At 37.3% G+C, this 16,071-nt stretch overlaps 2 protein-coding genes across 3 annotated transcripts in view; one reads left to right on the top strand and one right to left on the bottom strand.

Moving 5' to 3' along the window:
• Positions 1-2,337, top strand: part of LOC108241371 (ras-related protein Rab-26-like) — a 45,953-nt gene extending 43,616 nt beyond the window's left edge. The window contains exon 9 of the mRNA XM_017425464.3: positions 621-2,337. Coding sequence (XP_017280953.1) covers positions 621-720 — 100 coding nt within the window. The 3' untranslated portion in view covers positions 721-2,337. The remainder of the gene's footprint in view (positions 1-620) is intronic.
• On the bottom strand, positions 2,001-15,633 carry LOC108241370 (arf-GAP with dual PH domain-containing protein 1). 2 transcript variants are annotated; one of them, XM_017425462.2, is made up of 12 exons: positions 15,545-15,633; positions 14,597-14,869; positions 12,253-12,383; positions 11,129-11,220; positions 10,484-10,566; positions 5,634-5,746; positions 5,353-5,499; positions 4,958-5,041; positions 3,739-3,801; positions 3,528-3,599; positions 3,010-3,238; positions 2,001-2,923 (listed from the first exon to the last, which is right to left on the bottom strand). In XM_017425462.2, exons 2-12 carry the CDS (start codon positions 14,685-14,687, stop codon positions 2,895-2,897), a joined length of 1,134 nt encoding a protein of 377 aa, XP_017280951.1. In that variant the 5' UTR covers positions 14,688-14,869; positions 15,545-15,633; the 3' UTR covers positions 2,001-2,894. The 2 variants fall into 2 exon arrangements, with proteins under 2 accessions (XP_017280951.1, XP_024863621.1); XM_025007853.1 differs by having other exon boundaries at positions 14,597-14,927; positions 15,545-15,621.
• Between the last annotated feature and the right edge of the window lie 438 nt (positions 15,634-16,071).

Raw genomic sequence — 16,071 nt, forward strand, 5'->3', positions numbered from 1 at the left:
TAGTCTCTAACAGTGGTGGTCATGTTAAATAAAGTTGATTCTGAATGTTATTTAGTTGTAGATGTACCCTTTTTAATAATTAAGTTCTAGGAGTTTCACAAACATACACATACAACAACATTATCACCAGCCTTTCATGGTGGCATGTGATGATAAGCACTAATTTAATGCTATTTGAAGCCTTCTTGCAGATTCCTGCTGCTGGTTTGTCCCATTATTTAACTATAGCTGCTCTCCTCTCCTAGCCTGTATTGGCGTTAAAAAAAAGCTAATAGATTTCTAAATCATTCAGAATGATTTCAGGGTTTATGAACATGTAGCAGAACCAGACGGGTGACCGTCCTTCTTCATTGGACAGTAAGTTGAGCTCATTTTACTGTTTATTTGATCAAACGCACCATCTCATGAAACACTAACAAGCTCCACCTGGTGGTACAATCAGGAACTACAACAAATCTCATAAACAGCCATTAAAGCTTTTCAAGGTTGACTTTTTAGCTATTTAAAATATGACACTTCCCCCTATTTAAGCAGGAATACTTTCAAATTAAAGTTTAAATATGCAAATGTTTTTTTTATCTCACTGTATTGTATAAAACCCTCTTACTTTTTTTTCACAGAGAGCTGAAACACCGGTCCACAAAAGATCCCAGTGAGAAGTTTAAGCTGCAGGAATATGTAAACAAGGAAGTGAAGGGTGTGGGCTGCTGCAGGTCCTAAATGGCTTTAAGTGCGTGTCCATGTGTTGGTCACTCATCTTTATGCTGTTTGTGATCATATCTGGACTTTTAAAAGATGAGGCGTCAGCTTCGTGGAGATATAAACCGATTTCTGTTTCTGCAGTCTCTTTACACACCTTGTCTGTTCTCTGTTCTCCTCCTCATGCTTCTCTTGTTCTGCCTCTTTCTTTAGCTGTGAATGTAGCCCAAGGTTATGGTTTGAAAAGAAAAGCTGCACCCTTTAGTTGGCTCCCTGTTAATAAATATCTTTATCTGAAGCTGCACAATCATCTTCCTTAACCCTGAAACATAATGCATTACCTTGTGTGTTGAATGTATTTTAACAGAATATAATCCCAACATGATTCAACTCACTGGAGATAAAATGCATGTTTTGTAAAGTGGTTTATTTTCCACAGTTACTTAGAATATAGTTGGCAGCTTTAATTAAACATTTTGGACGCATCTTCATTTACTAGCTGTTTTGTGCTGTTAATTTTTCTGCCCGTGTTTCAGTGTTTATAGAAGTAATTCAACAGGCACCAGCATAAATTCAAAATATTTTTATGTTTAGAGTTGGGATATTTGGGTATATTTATTACTGCATCTCTCAGAAACGCCAAATGGACATTGGGATTTTTAATGCAAAGATTTCTGAAATGAAAGATTTGCATTATTTCAGATTGAAACACTGTAAATGTACAGAAATGTGTGAAATCATATTTAATTCATCTCAAACTACTTTTTTTTTCAGTTTCTTTAAATAATTTAAAATCTAATGTCCAAACATATTATATAGGATCTATACACAGTGGGGTTTTGACACATACACTGTAAATACTTTTTTTTTTCTTTTATAAAAAAAAAGCTTCAGTAAAGAAGATTCTCTCTTTCAGTGGGAGCTAATGATTATGATTTAAGTATTTGGAGACTTATGGTTACCCTGTGCTGTATATGTAAATTAAATGTCTCCAGTTTATCGTTATATTTGGAATCTTTAGTTGATGTTTTGTATTTTGTTCCTTTCCATCAAATTATATATAAATGGGGTATATGTGTTTTCATATGTTATATTTCATAAAAATAAATAAATGGACCAATGTTTCTTATCTGTAAACAATATATAATGTATCCTTCATGAACAAAGAGTTGTATTTGCAGAATTAATCTTACAAATAGAAAAAAGGATTTCTCTGAACTTAATGCTGAGGTTTTATGTTTTTAACTTCAATTCATTGTGCAAAATCCTTGTATTACTACACTTAACAACCAACACAGATGTTTGTGGGGTTTACATTTTTATTAGCAACCATATTTTGTTTATTTAAACAGTATCTTCTCATTCCAACAGCTCAGTCTGCAAGTTTGAATTCATGTAAAAAGAGTCAGTTTTTAACTTCACTTGCACTATATAGCAGTGCATGATGTGCTTGACTCTTCAGGTTTAAATAAAAGCCTTGCTGTCCCCCATCATGCCCAAATAACACCCTCATGCCTTTTTCTTCAGTGTTTGCACAAAGTGTTTAATGTTCAGTCGGCACCGGTTCAGTGAGTTAAAGCAGCTGCAGGAGGCTTTTATGGCAACTGCTGGGTGAGTCTAAAACCTTTGATTTGTCTCCCCCTGCTGGATAAAAAAAGCCATGAGACTAAATTAAATGCCAAACTTAAGAATTTTGTAACCGGAAAAAAATATACATATAAACTATATAGAATATTACTTGGATGATATATCATAGTTATTGTATAACAGAATAAAAAATAGCAAATTAGACAGCTAAAAAATAAGTAAAAACGAAATTAGCCTACATATATATTGTTAAATATGCAAATGCATGTGTGTGAGCATTTACCTAAATCTTCTCACTGACGTATAGTTTGGAGCCATAATATAAATTTTAGCTTCATAAAACAAACTGAATTCAGTCAGAGAACTGATGCTTATTAAACTGATAAATGAGAACATCACTCAGAGCTGTTGCTGCTCACGTGTAAAGAAATCTCTGTCTTCTTTCAAAATCAAGTCACATCACCACATGAATGGATGTCCCAGTTTAGGAGTGACTGACTCCACCCAGTGCTTTCCGTAGGTGAGCTTTAGAAAGGTTGGTGGTGAGTAAGGAGGAGGAGTGACTGTGGCTCCTTAGGAAGTTCTTTCACCAGAAGCTGCTCGAGCAATCATGGTTTGCGCTTAAAAAGGGCCTCCACTGCAGGCAGGACAAAAATAAATAACATATCAGACTCATTCTGTGACAACAGTAAAAAAAAAAAAAGGCTTTATTGTTGACCTTACCTGAATACTCCTGGGGTAACATTGGTCTGTTGATAACAATCTGAAATGCTGTAATCCAATCCTTCTGATCCTGTTCAGTCTCACAAGCAAAGAGGAACTTTCTGTCTGGAGTCACGATTGTAATTCCAAACTGCCAGTGGTATCCCTGAATGTTGGGAGGAAGGCCAGGAAGAACAGTGTAGCTGTTTTCCTTATTGCCAATGAACACCTCGCCTCGAGCGTAGGCATCCTGAAAGGAGAGAATTTAAAGGAGGGTCTGTGTTGTTGAGTGACAAACGATGTGGATTTTATGTTGAAAAAGAAGTAGTTTCCTCAAAGCAATATACTAAAACTTTATTTCCCCAAACTGAAGTTGTTCAAAAGCTATCTACAGTGGGTAAGATATTATTTGTTTCTATTTTAAAAGATCTGAGCTCACCAAGTACCACAAACCAAAAATGCTCTGTTGGTCAGCAGCAGCATCAGCTGGTGTTTAAAGTCAAATACATAATTTCCCCAGTTGTATTAAATGTTAATACCAGTGGATCTTTGAAGTACATGAGCCTCCTGTCGTCCATCGTAAACCACCTCTTCTTGAAACCCTCTGTGTGCTGGAGGACAAAACCAGAAAAGGTTAACCACCCTTTAAAGGCATTGTTATAAGTTTGACTTTAGGCTTTATTTTATTATATTATATCCTGTCAGGAATACATAAACACAAATAAGCAAAATAATGGCAAAGCAAATTACCTTTGGACCCGTTTTCTCCATGTAACCTTCCATCAGGTAGTTCCTGGTTAGCTTTGGCAACAACTACACAAATTTAAAGAAGAGATATTCATAGAAATTCATTTTCTGTTGAAAAAGAAACTGATAGTTAAAAGTTTTTACTTTCGATGAAAAGCAGTTGAAATAACAGGGAGTCCTAGTTTGTGCTCTAAATCAATGGTAAAATCTTTGTTACGTTTTCGTAGACTTTTTGCAGACATTATCCACTGAGAGAGCAAATTACTCAAACTCCCAGAGAAGAGTGCTTTTATCTCATTTAGCAGAAGACACACAGCAACATCCTCTGTAAGAGGAAATGGGATAATTTATTGCTGCCGCTGTATTTCAACATCCACCAAACCACAACAGTTTGAGACAAGAAGATATGGGACAGTTTTAAACAGAGGTTTTTAAGAAAAACGGTGGCGATTTTTAAGTAGGATTCAAAATAGTGTAACTGTAGGTCCGACACGTTGTCATACTGACAAGATTTAAAACTGCCAATAGAAGAGCGAGCATTAACGACCGTTTCTGCTGGCAGCATATATTAATCTTTACATTTTAATTCTAACCTTGATAATAAAACTATTTTTAGTGTGAGGTTTATGGTCATGCATTCTACACAAAACAACAACGTAAGAATATATCAGGCTGAACATTTGATTATTATGACTACATTTTCCTTAGAAGAAGTCCAGATTTAGCTTGACAAAGCTGAGCTGTCATCAGATCCAAGTCAAGATTCTGACATACAGAAAATCTTCTTTGAACATGTTTCAAATAATGAGACAAACATACTACTGACTAACAACAGGTGGCAGAAGCTGTTGGTTTCGAATCTTGGGTTTGATTCATGCAGACTAGATGCTTTTTTTAAAAAAAGAATTTACATACAGTGAACAGTTGAGGTAACGTCACATAATCCTAACATAACTTTTTTTAAACAAATCGTCAAAGGAGATTATATCATGAGGGTCTTCCTCTGTCCCTTTGCAACAAACCAACTTGGGTGCAGTTTAGAAAGAGTTCATCTGGAATAGAATTGAAAATACATCAAGGCTCAGGTTAATTAATTAAGCTTAAATAGAACCTAACCCTAACTACAGGTATGCAGGAGACACGTAACAGCTCCATTTAGTTCTGAGGTATTGTGGTTAAGAAACAAATGTCTGTAATTTTTGGTGCGTCTTTAAATCCTCACCTCTGAGTTGGGGGAGACAGGAAAAGCCACCTGCAGGTAGTGAAGCTTGGCTGCTCTGATGCCGTTAAACCAGTCCACCATTTCCTTCAGCGAAGGGCAACAAGAAGAAGAATAAATGATTCGTACAGCGACAGTACCAGCTCACTATCAGTCAGAAATGTTTCTATTTTCTCCAAATAACAAACACAGAGCACTTATCATGCAAGAGAAGGCTTTAATTTAATTAAATAAGTTGATGAGAAATGCTATCACAAAACATCAAGCACTGAACAAAAAAAGTTCACAAATTGATCTTTAATTACAAATGTCTGCCACCAGAGGGAGACACATGCCCTTCTTTTACACAAACACCTGTTCATCATTCCTCATTTCTCATTCCAGCAGCTAACACTCACCTTCCCATCCTCATGGTAAACAAAGATGTTCCTGGTGCTGTTGTCCTTCAAATATGTTATCTGCAGCCCATGAGGAGTTCCGATTTTAGCCGGCTGGAAAGTGGCATTCACGCTGTCGATCTTCATTATGGCTTTGGGCTCTCTGGCCTGCAGGAGCGAATCAGATTTTTAAGTTTCAAGTCTTTAAAACTTTCTTGTAAGGTTTAAAAAAAATGTATGACTTATGGATCAGCATCAGATGCCCCCCAAAAAATTAAAATACTGATAAAATATTGACTCACATCATGCTTGTTGAAGTATTTCAGAACACCCTCGCGTTCAGACAGAATAAATTTTCTGCTGAGGTATTGTCCATTGTCTCTTCCTCGTTTCCATAGAAACCCCTCTCGGTAGCCTGCCGGGAGCAGAGTCACAAAAGTCCTGATTCATTAAAAATGACCAAAAACAAAACCATTAAATGCAATGAAGTTCAAATTTAACACAGAATAAAAAACACATTTACACATGTTAAAAAATGAGAATTAACGAAGAATAAATGTGATTCAGTTTTACATAAAACTTGATTCTGGATTTTTAGAATCAATATTTTCTGGGCCACTTGAAGGCATCACAATCTCTGATAAAACGCTGACTGAAAAAGGACTTCTGTAAATCTGATTTTGTTATCATCCATTTACTTATTCACACACTCAGCAGCATTATTTTCTATTTTGAGTGAGTGTCTCAGTACAATTTACCGCTTCATCTTCTCTTTATCTGCTGACCTGTGTGTTGCTCGCTGCTTGCTCATTTGAGCACATACATGTGGTTTTTAGATGTAGTCAAAAAGGAACTTCATCTGCCACTTTTCACACGTTGTACAAGAAACAATGTTTTCCCCGTGAATTATTTCTTCCCTGTGTGCTGCAGACACACTCTCTCCTGCAGCACTTCCAGACATTTTCAGCAACATTTGCTTGAGGTTTAATAACTAAAAGCTCCCACAAAACATGTAAAACTGGTGGCTGTGTGTGTGTGTGTGTGTGTGTGTGTGTGTGTGTGTGTGTGTGTGTGTGTGTGTGTGTGTGTGTGTGTGTGTGTGTGTGTGTGTATGTGTATGAGCACTTTTAGCACATGTGGTCACTCTTCTAAAAACCTCAGTGATAGAAGGAAGCAGCTGAGACATGAATAATTTAGCCTAAACTGATGGCTCCTTGTACAAGCCTGAACATCACTAAAGCAAACACACACATTCACACACACATTTTGATTAACAACCAACAAAAGGCCTTTTGTTTCATAGCTTTTATTTTTTCTAACAGTTCAGGTTGGTGAATATGGCTGGTCGTTGTTAGGTTCCTCTGAATTTTGTGTGATGTCAAACATATTCATCCATATCTCTAATTCACACACACTTCGGCACACACACACATCCTGAGTGCCTCCCTGATGCTGGCCACCACGTCCATATTTAGCACCAACAGAAGCAGCACTGTCATATCATGCTTGAAATTTACACACTCCAGCAGACCAAAACTGGCATAACACGCACACAGACGAGAAAAAAAAAACAAGTATTATACATTTAATAAAAGGTTTCATGTGAGAACATTAACAGTAAGGACAGATTATGCATCAAAATGTAAGGAGTTTTGTATTCTTTCACCCAGTGTGTCTCTTATTGTTATAAAACTTAGTTTCCTCTCAAATTTCCCCTGAATGCACAGAGTGCACAGCCAGGCTTCCACAGATTCAGTTATATTTTACATCAAAATATTTCCTTCAAAATTGAAAGCAAAGGGTCTTCTTAACTTGTCAGCTCTCCTGCATAAAATGCTTTTGAAAAAATTGACTGATGTGACCATCAGAGTCTTCTGCCACTCAGTTCAGGAATTTTTACGATCTGACAGATTTCACAAAGCGGCTGTTTGAGTGAGGCTTATTTTTCAGTCTGTTTCTGTCTGCCTCTCATTAACTTGGTAGTGAGGAAGTGACAAACACAGGTGCATGGTTACCATGGTGACCATGATGAGCCACATGCAGCTTCAACATTTCTTGCTTTTCTTTGCACTGTTCATACATCAAAACCCTAGTATTTTTCCAAAGTTTACATTTTTACATGTTGCACTTTTAGGCAGGAGCTATATTTGAACCTTCTGTTTGTTTCACTAAGTCATTTGGGGTTTCATGGTTTCAAAATATATAGTGGTGCTACTTTCAACAAGTTGATAAATTACTATAATAAATATGACACAAAGCTGCAGTTTCACAATTAGCTTTTGCTAAACAGGAATTGTCTCAAAGTAGACTACATCAGAAACTACTAAACTAAACCACTTCCTCAGTGAGAAGTTAGACCAGAAAAACAGCATGTGGGAGGGGGGGGGGCTTCATAAAAAGTAAACTCCAGTTGCTGCTTTCTATGCTAAATGCACATGGAAGTAAAGAAATAAATGACTGTTTGCACATTATTTCCTCACTTTAGTTTCCCCATTTTATTATGCATGGTCTAAAGCACGAACAGCAGTAAAGTTATGGATGAGCAACGGCTTCATCAATTATTCATGAGCATAAATGTTTGGATTTTTTTTCTCCACTTCTGGAAAGGCAGGCTTACTTTGCCCACAGGTGACATCACACAGCAAAAAAAAAAAAAAAAGAAGAGGTCAAGATGTGAACAGTCTGCAGACCCTTGAGAGGAACAAGTTAGAATTTGGACCACGCAAACAACAATGTTATATAGGTCACTTGTAAACAAAGAGGGCATTCTTCCTAAATGACAGAGACGCACAGCCACATGTTTCCAAACCTCTGCACAGAAAAATACAAGCAGCCATTGACAGAGAGACGCAGTGTGCAGCGGTCATGAGATGCTGATAACATTATATCTTCTACGTGAAACTGAGATTGGACTTTTGCATTTTACAAGCATATATTCTGTATGAATGACTTAATATGTGGCTGCTATATATTAATATATATTTGGCTGTCGTATATATATATATATATATATATATATATATATATATATATATATATATATATATATATATATATATATATATATATTCTACAGGCTGCTTTTGGGTATTTAACTTCGTATTAACCCTGTGAGAGCTTTGATTAATCCATTATCAAACACTTGCCTTGCATTGAACAACAACATAGTTGTAAATTTTACACTTCTCTTGTTGTCTTTTTAAATAGGTTTCCCAAACTTTAACTGTGTTAATGTCCAGCAAAAACACACACTTACCAGCCTGCTGAAGTTCTGATTGCAAATGCAAGATGTTGCTCTGAGATGGTAACTTGACAAGAATTTAGTGCGCATCGGTTAAGAAATAAAATCCTGTGGTAATTTCAAACCTCAACATCTAGTTCCTCGTTATGCGAATTACTGCACAGCTTGTGATTTTGACACTTTTGTGCAAAACTGACAATGTGACATCACTTCACCTCTAAGACAAAGAAACAGCCCTGCCCATAATGTTCACAGCAGAGGTGCAGAGCAAACGCAAATTTTGACCAAAAAAACAAACAAACTAAAACTGACTACAAGCAGAGCTTTCTTTAAGGGAGGTTAAACTGTCTTTATATTACAAGCTTTCTGTTTTCCCCCCACAGAAGTGACCAAGGAAAACAGTCAACTAAAGCAGATATGAAGCATTCTTAACCACCATCTTTTTCTTTATCAGGAGAACTTAGACTTTTCACAGCTTCCTGTTTTCCTCAGACTTTGCTAAATTCTGGTGAGATGTTGCAGTAAAACAGTGCATTCCTCCATTGAAGCAGGTGACTTTATGTTGTATATGACTTCAGTGCAATCAGGATTACAATGCACACATATATTCAGTATGTAAATATTCAAAATATGGTTAATCATGGACTATCTGGTAGTTATAAGTACATAAAGTATACAAAGCACTGTCAGCAGTTGTACATTCTTCTTTGGGCATCCACTTGATCAGCACTTGATCCAAATGAAATGAAATGAAAACCTAAATTTATCCCTTTCAGCAGCTTGTAGAGATCAATAACTCAGGAAATCCAGAGCAATATTAACTCTAGTCGTATCCACCTGTTTGTGAGAGCCTTATTTTAAAAACAAAACTGCATAGCAGGATCTTGTGTGCACAAACATGCACATTCAGCTCAAATGGCTGCCACTGCATACAGAAGAAAAGCAAGAATCACAAACTAGATTATTCCTCCTCCAATTTAGCAAACACATACTACTTCATTTTAGTTTTGTGTATCTTCAAAGTCTTGTATCTTGTAATGGTATGTCTTAAAATATTGATGTTAAAACAAGCTGTATGTACAACTACCTAAAGGTTAAATAAATCATATGTATGTGGAGATGTGAAACAAAAGCAAAAACAAAGATTAAGGAACATAATTGTTGTCTGAGCTTTTGCACACACTCGTCACTCAAAGAGTTTTTCATTTTCTGTTGTTGAGCTCTGATAAGGTTTGTGCCAATTTTATTTCTCTTTTTTGCAGATGCATAAAGCAGCTAATAAGACAAACATGATTCAGCAGAGATGACAGAGATAAGGGTTTTGTAGCACACATTTTGTGGCAAACTGAGCTTATCTGCAAATGATTAAATTCTAATATGGTCACCCAACCAAAAGAAAGGGTTCAACACTGTAGCTGAACAGAAATAATAAAAAATAAAATTAGATCAGTAAATGGTCACAAAAGGTGTTGATAAAGGGACACCAAACAGAAATTCTGTTCGCCTGATGACCAGCCCTCATCATTTTTGTAAGACTACTGATAAAATCAGCCATCCAACTTGACTGTCAGGATAACTGTGCCATGGGTATAAATGAACAAAGAAATGTTGCCTTCAGGGTCATGACTGAGACCAAACACCACAACCTGCAAATAGAGAACACTCGAAGATCTATAAAGTGTATTAATCATTACATCTTAAGATAATGATGTGAGTAAAAGCCCTTTTTTCCTTCTCATAAGTTTTGTGTTTAGTGATCAGTTGTTCAAGCTGAGAAAGCTGCTTAAAACTGATGGACGATGCTTCGCAGCTGGGTAGTCCTTCAACACTGAGTAGGTCTCGCTGTGTCAGAAACAAGCCTTTCTGTTCACGAGCACGCAACAAATATATAGGGTCGTATATCATTCTCACCTGACGAGTAGGCCTCCTGTCTCTCCACACACATAAACTCCTTCCTCTCGTATTTGGCTCGGATCCACTGGTCCCGCAGGAGCCTGGAGAACAGAGTGCAAGACGCTGAGTTCTGCCTGGGTTTAATGTTTGCTTCATGCTTCAGCTGATATTTTGTAAACATCCAATTAACTTACAGAGACACGTTCATTAAATCAAACCACTGTGGTCTTAATTATTACTTAGGGCTCCATTGTGATCCATCTGTGGATTACTTACAATGCTCAAGTTCTTCTTTCATTTCCCATATCTGTCTTGATTACAGTAATTAGTCTTGCGCTCATGTGTGGGTTTTCCCTGGGTGCTCTGGTTCCTTCCACAGTCAAGAAACATTGTGATGATCTGATTTGATTATTCTAAGTTGACTGTGATTAGGAATTGTCTAGTTTATTTCTGTGTTAGTTCTGTAAACATCTGGTGAACTTACCCAGGTTCTACCCCACCTATACCCCTATTGCATTTGGGTTTCAGTCATAACATGTCAGTGTGCTGGAAGTATGAACTCATCCATCCAACATGCAAAGGTTAGGACACACGTTACACCATCATAAAACAAAAACCACCTGAATCAAACCACAATGGGGACAGAGAGGAAGCAGTACTTACAGGCAATCCTTGTATGTAGGTTGATAGAAGAAGGCAGGTACTAACTTTTCATACTTGGCTTTGGCAGCATTGTTACCCACAGAGTCTATAAACTGAGAACAAAAGAGAGAAAAATGTGAGGATTTTAGATTTATAAAAGTTAATCACTTTTACCAAGTTGTTTTCTGATGATATCATTGATCTAGATATGGTGCATAATGTCATTTACAAGGTTTGACTAAAATGCCTATGTCCTTTCTCATTCTAAAAGGATTTTAGATTAAAACTCTGGCATGAAAGCCAGTGAGTGATATGCATTCCTTCAAGACCCTTAATTCAATTCCATTTTAAGCTGGATGAGCAGTGACTTCATCATTGATATTATCAACAGTTTTCTACCTGCTTGTCCTATTAGCCGCAGCAGATCTGCTTTTGGCTTTAGCATTTTGTTTATAGTCTTCACATCTTTATGCATTTTGTAGGAACAAACATCAAATGACACACCCACAAATACACTGACAACAAACAAAAATGGGGCACAAAAAGTGGTACAGTGGTTGACTTTTTGGTAAAACAAATAGCTAACATGAAAACCATCTTATGTGTTTCATGAGAAAGAAGACAGGGATAAAGAAAGAATAGAAGCTTTAGTGTTGCATATCTTCATATAAGCAACCAGTGGAAACTCCATTGTGATTATTTCATGCATCCATCTATAAAAATCAAACATGTTTTTACACTTCCTTCTTCATATTTTCTGCAAAATGTGTTTTTAGAAGGAACCCTCATAATCCCAACATTTTGAACACACACTAAAGTCTTTGCATCTAAACAAAGATACTGGTTGTGTCTGCCAGCAGCTGGCTCGAGCCTTTCAGATGAAGCTGCATTGATACTGATGACTTGTCTTTTTCTTCCAAACAAGAGCGCTGTAGCATCCCACCCGGATCCCAGTTAAGCGGGATGAGATGAATAAGTGAGTCATGAATGACTGAGAATGAAGAATGTAGTTTTTACTTGAAGGCAACTTTTAAACAATAGCTTATCTTCTCTGACGTAAAAAAAAAAAAAAAAAATACATTGGGCTTTTTACCCTTTTGGGGATTTTTATGAATCGAAGTGAGTGAAGGGGCAGCAGTTCTCACCTCTAACTCAGAAGAGCTCCATGGATCCAGCAGCAGGGATTTCACTTTGCTAATCTGAGCGATGTTTCTATGGAGACCTGAGCAGCTGTGACACACAAACACTCCCAGGGTGTAGGATGCCCACTCCGGGTCTGCAAAGCAACAGAAAGACACAGTGTTCAACCAGTTCAAATTCAAATAATGGCAAATTGTATAAGCAAATGCAACTTTCCAAGGCTGATCTCACACAAATATATGAAATCACCACAGTCTTGTCTTTTATGCGTTTCAAATTGCTCCTTTGTGTAATAATAATAATAATAATAATAATGAACACAGGTTGGTTTTGAGGTCTAATAAAAGCTCAGAGTGAAAAAAAGTGACAATTCGAACCAAGATCCTTTTTTTTTTTAGAGAAGGCCAAGAAAGGTAGCTGTGCTTTTTGTCTGTTGTGTTTTTCAGGTAATGTTATGCAAACCTAATGTGTTCCTCAGCCTAACTGCATTTGTCCCCAAAAAACCTTACAAAACAAAACTGAAAACCAAAGAAAAGGCCATGCATCCACAACAACTACAAACCCTTATTATGGTAATGTAAGAAGGAAACTGACCTAAAATCCATCCCGTCTTGCACTAAAAATGAGCATTTATGAGTCTTTATAAAATTAAATTAAAACTTGAGCACATTTGTTTCCTCAAAAGAAGATGAAAGCTGGAATGCAAGTGTTACAGCTTTCAAACAATCACAAAGAATTCGACATGAATAACTGTACATTGTGAAACTGATGACAATGAAATGTGAAATTGCGTTCACAAGAACTGCTACACTTGGCCTCCACCCTGGTTAGCTCATCAGTTCGGTCAGAATTAAACTCAATTTGTCAAAAAAAAATCAAAAAAACAAAACTACCATCTAAAACAGGTAAGATATTAATTGTTCATAACCTTTCCACAGAACCGTACTTCAGAATGTCCAAAATATTCTGATATACAAGTACGTTTTCAAAGTCATTACAGGTTGCACTCGTGCAGCGTGGGGTGTCATAATTAGGTATGGTTGTTAATTAAACTGCTGACTTTTCAGTTTTACACTAATTATGGCTGTTATAGGGCATAGTAAAATGTGACAGTAAGTTTTAATTATCAGTCACCCACCTAATGCCAGATATATTCATTCTAAATAAGTTTTTTGTTCAAAACATCTGCAATGAGCAGATTCTCTGAAAGCTGTAACAGTGAAAAAAGGAACAGTGTGTAAAGAATAAAAAAACAAAAATTAAAAAACAATGGAAGCATCTTCCCGTCAATCATAAGAGAGGCTGATACAAAAAAATAAAGCTTGGATTAAAGCAGCAAAAACATGCAATGTGAAATCACTTGTCAGTGCATCTAAAATAAAAGAACATTTCCTAGATGTGCTCAGAGTGAAGCAGACAGGAAGTAGCACAAGTTTTGTTTCAGTGACGTTAATTTAAAGAGTGAGCAAGAAAGTGTTGAGGCAAAGGTGTGAGTTGCAACAGACATGAAGCTCTTCTTATATTTCATCATCTAATTTTCACAATCATTACTCAGACCAGTGGACTGTGAGATTTAGGCTTCTGTTGGGAGCACCGAGGGGGGTGACTCAATGAGTCGCAGCCCTTCAACTATTATGAATGAAAACTGAGTCTAATGTGGTCCCAACTTACTCACAGTGTAAGAAAATTAGTGTATGAACAAATAATGTGAAGCCCGCTTCCTGCAGTCCATGCACTTGCAAAGGAAAATCAAGACGTGTTCTCAAAAAATGAGATGCAGAAATCAGGTTTATGGTTAGTCAGGTGAACAGAGACTACAGTCTACCAGTCATAATGACAACTTGATTTCTCTAAAACTCAGAGACCTGAAGGAGCAGACAGAAAATGGTAAGGACAGGAAGTTCTAACCTCATTACATTTCACAATCTTCACAAAGCAGAGATCATAAACTACACTCGTTCCCTAAGTGCAGCGCTGCAGATTTGAAATGAGTCACTCAAACAGACTGTAGTGTGACCCTCATGGGGGTGTATGACCACATCATGGAGGAGGAAACCAGCCAACATGAAGACACTGAAGTGAACAAAAAGTGGTTTGAAATAATATTCACTAGAAAGAGCTAAATTCAAATGCTCTTTTTTAAAAGTTTTTAGCAGAAGCATTGAGGCAACTTTCGTTATGTCATCACCTCCTGCTGTACAAGGTGGCTGACTAAGAAGTCATGAAACTACATATGTAGTTCAGAAACACTCAAAATGGGGTTTTAATGGACCACAAAGTAGAAAAGGTACTCTTTAGGTTGTGAAATTTAATAAAACGAAACAAAGTGCCAAACAGCCTCCAGCCTACCTGCAGCACCACAGTCCGCACACTTTCCATTCCCAGGCTTCTCCAGCAGCTGTTTGACGCGCTGTCGGTTCCTTTCTAGTTCCGATGTCATGATTCTTTCTTTATGCTTTCTGTCCAGCTCAGATCCTCAAACCGTGTCCCTCAGAGAGGCGATCAGTAGACGCACAGAGCTCAGTGTGCGTCTTAACGCGCCGAAAGCAGCGCTGATAGTGTCATCTTCAGCTGAAGGAAGCTGAAAGCCTGGAGCCGCTCTGCTGTGGATGCTGCCTGTGGCTTCAGGAGGAAACACTGCTGATGCAAACTGACAACTCTGTCTACAGACTGAGACACCCTGTGGTCGCACAGAGATGGGTTGTTTTTTTTGGTTACTTTAGACAACACCCAGTTTCAATGAGACAGGAAGAGTTTTAGAGAAGGAAAAAAAATGGTGGGGCTGTTCATGTAGAGAGGAACAAGCAAAAACAACAAAAACTGCACTGACTGTTAATATATTTACACACACACACACATTCCACGAGATGAGATGTTTAAGACTTCATGGACAATTAACAAGCAACCAACCAGAATTTAACCCAGTCCAGCTAAGACTGTGGTTAACGGTGCAGAGGGTGCTGCAGCACCCCCTGATGGATGGATTTGCATGTCTAAATTCATATTGTTAGAAACAATATTTGTTTAACAATTGTTAGGAAACACTGGGTTCTTTTTTTCCCCCTTTCTTTTATATGGGAAGGTAAAGGATAAACACATTTAATGTAAAATTTTAGTTGTTGTTTAAACCAACGTGCTGAAATTAGAAGTAAAATATGAAACATAATACTGGGGAATTGCCTGTTCGATTTCATGATCAGTTAATATGAAATGTTGCTTGTGAATGTTCGCAGCTCCACCCAGCTGAAACACATTCCCACACCTATAACACCTCAATCCTGTTTAGAAATCACTCACCAAGCCTCCAGTCTTCAAAACAGGAGTAGGTAACCCTGGTCCTGGGAGGGCCACTATCCTGCATGTTTTACTTGTTTCTCTGCTCCAACTCACCTGATTTGAATCAGTGTGTCATTAACAGGCTTCTGCAGAACATGAAGAGGTAATTTAACCACTGAATCAGGTGTGTTGGAGCAGGGAAACAAGAAACACATGCAGGATAGTGGCTCTCCAGGACCAGGGTTGCCTACCCCTGCTCTAGAATAAGAATATGGCAAGTTGGGATCTCATCTGTGGAAAGCAAACCCACATCCCAAAGACCCCACACCAAAGTCCACCGTGCTAAATGCCCAGAGGTTTTGTTACTCGTTCATAAATGAGTCCATAACTTAACTATGATTATAGAAATCTTAATATCCCATTTAAATGTTTTAAATCTTAGAAAGGGATCTGTTTTTTTATTTTGTTTTGTTTTTAAACTTTATCACAAATTAAAACATTTACAGAGGACACTAGATTTTACTTTAATCCAGTTTTGGATATTTATC

This window comes from Kryptolebias marmoratus, linkage group LG12 (genome assembly GCF_001649575.2).
Source record: "Kryptolebias marmoratus isolate JLee-2015 linkage group LG12, ASM164957v2, whole genome shotgun sequence".
Classification (NCBI taxonomy): domain Eukaryota; kingdom Metazoa; phylum Chordata; class Actinopteri; order Cyprinodontiformes; family Rivulidae; genus Kryptolebias; species Kryptolebias marmoratus.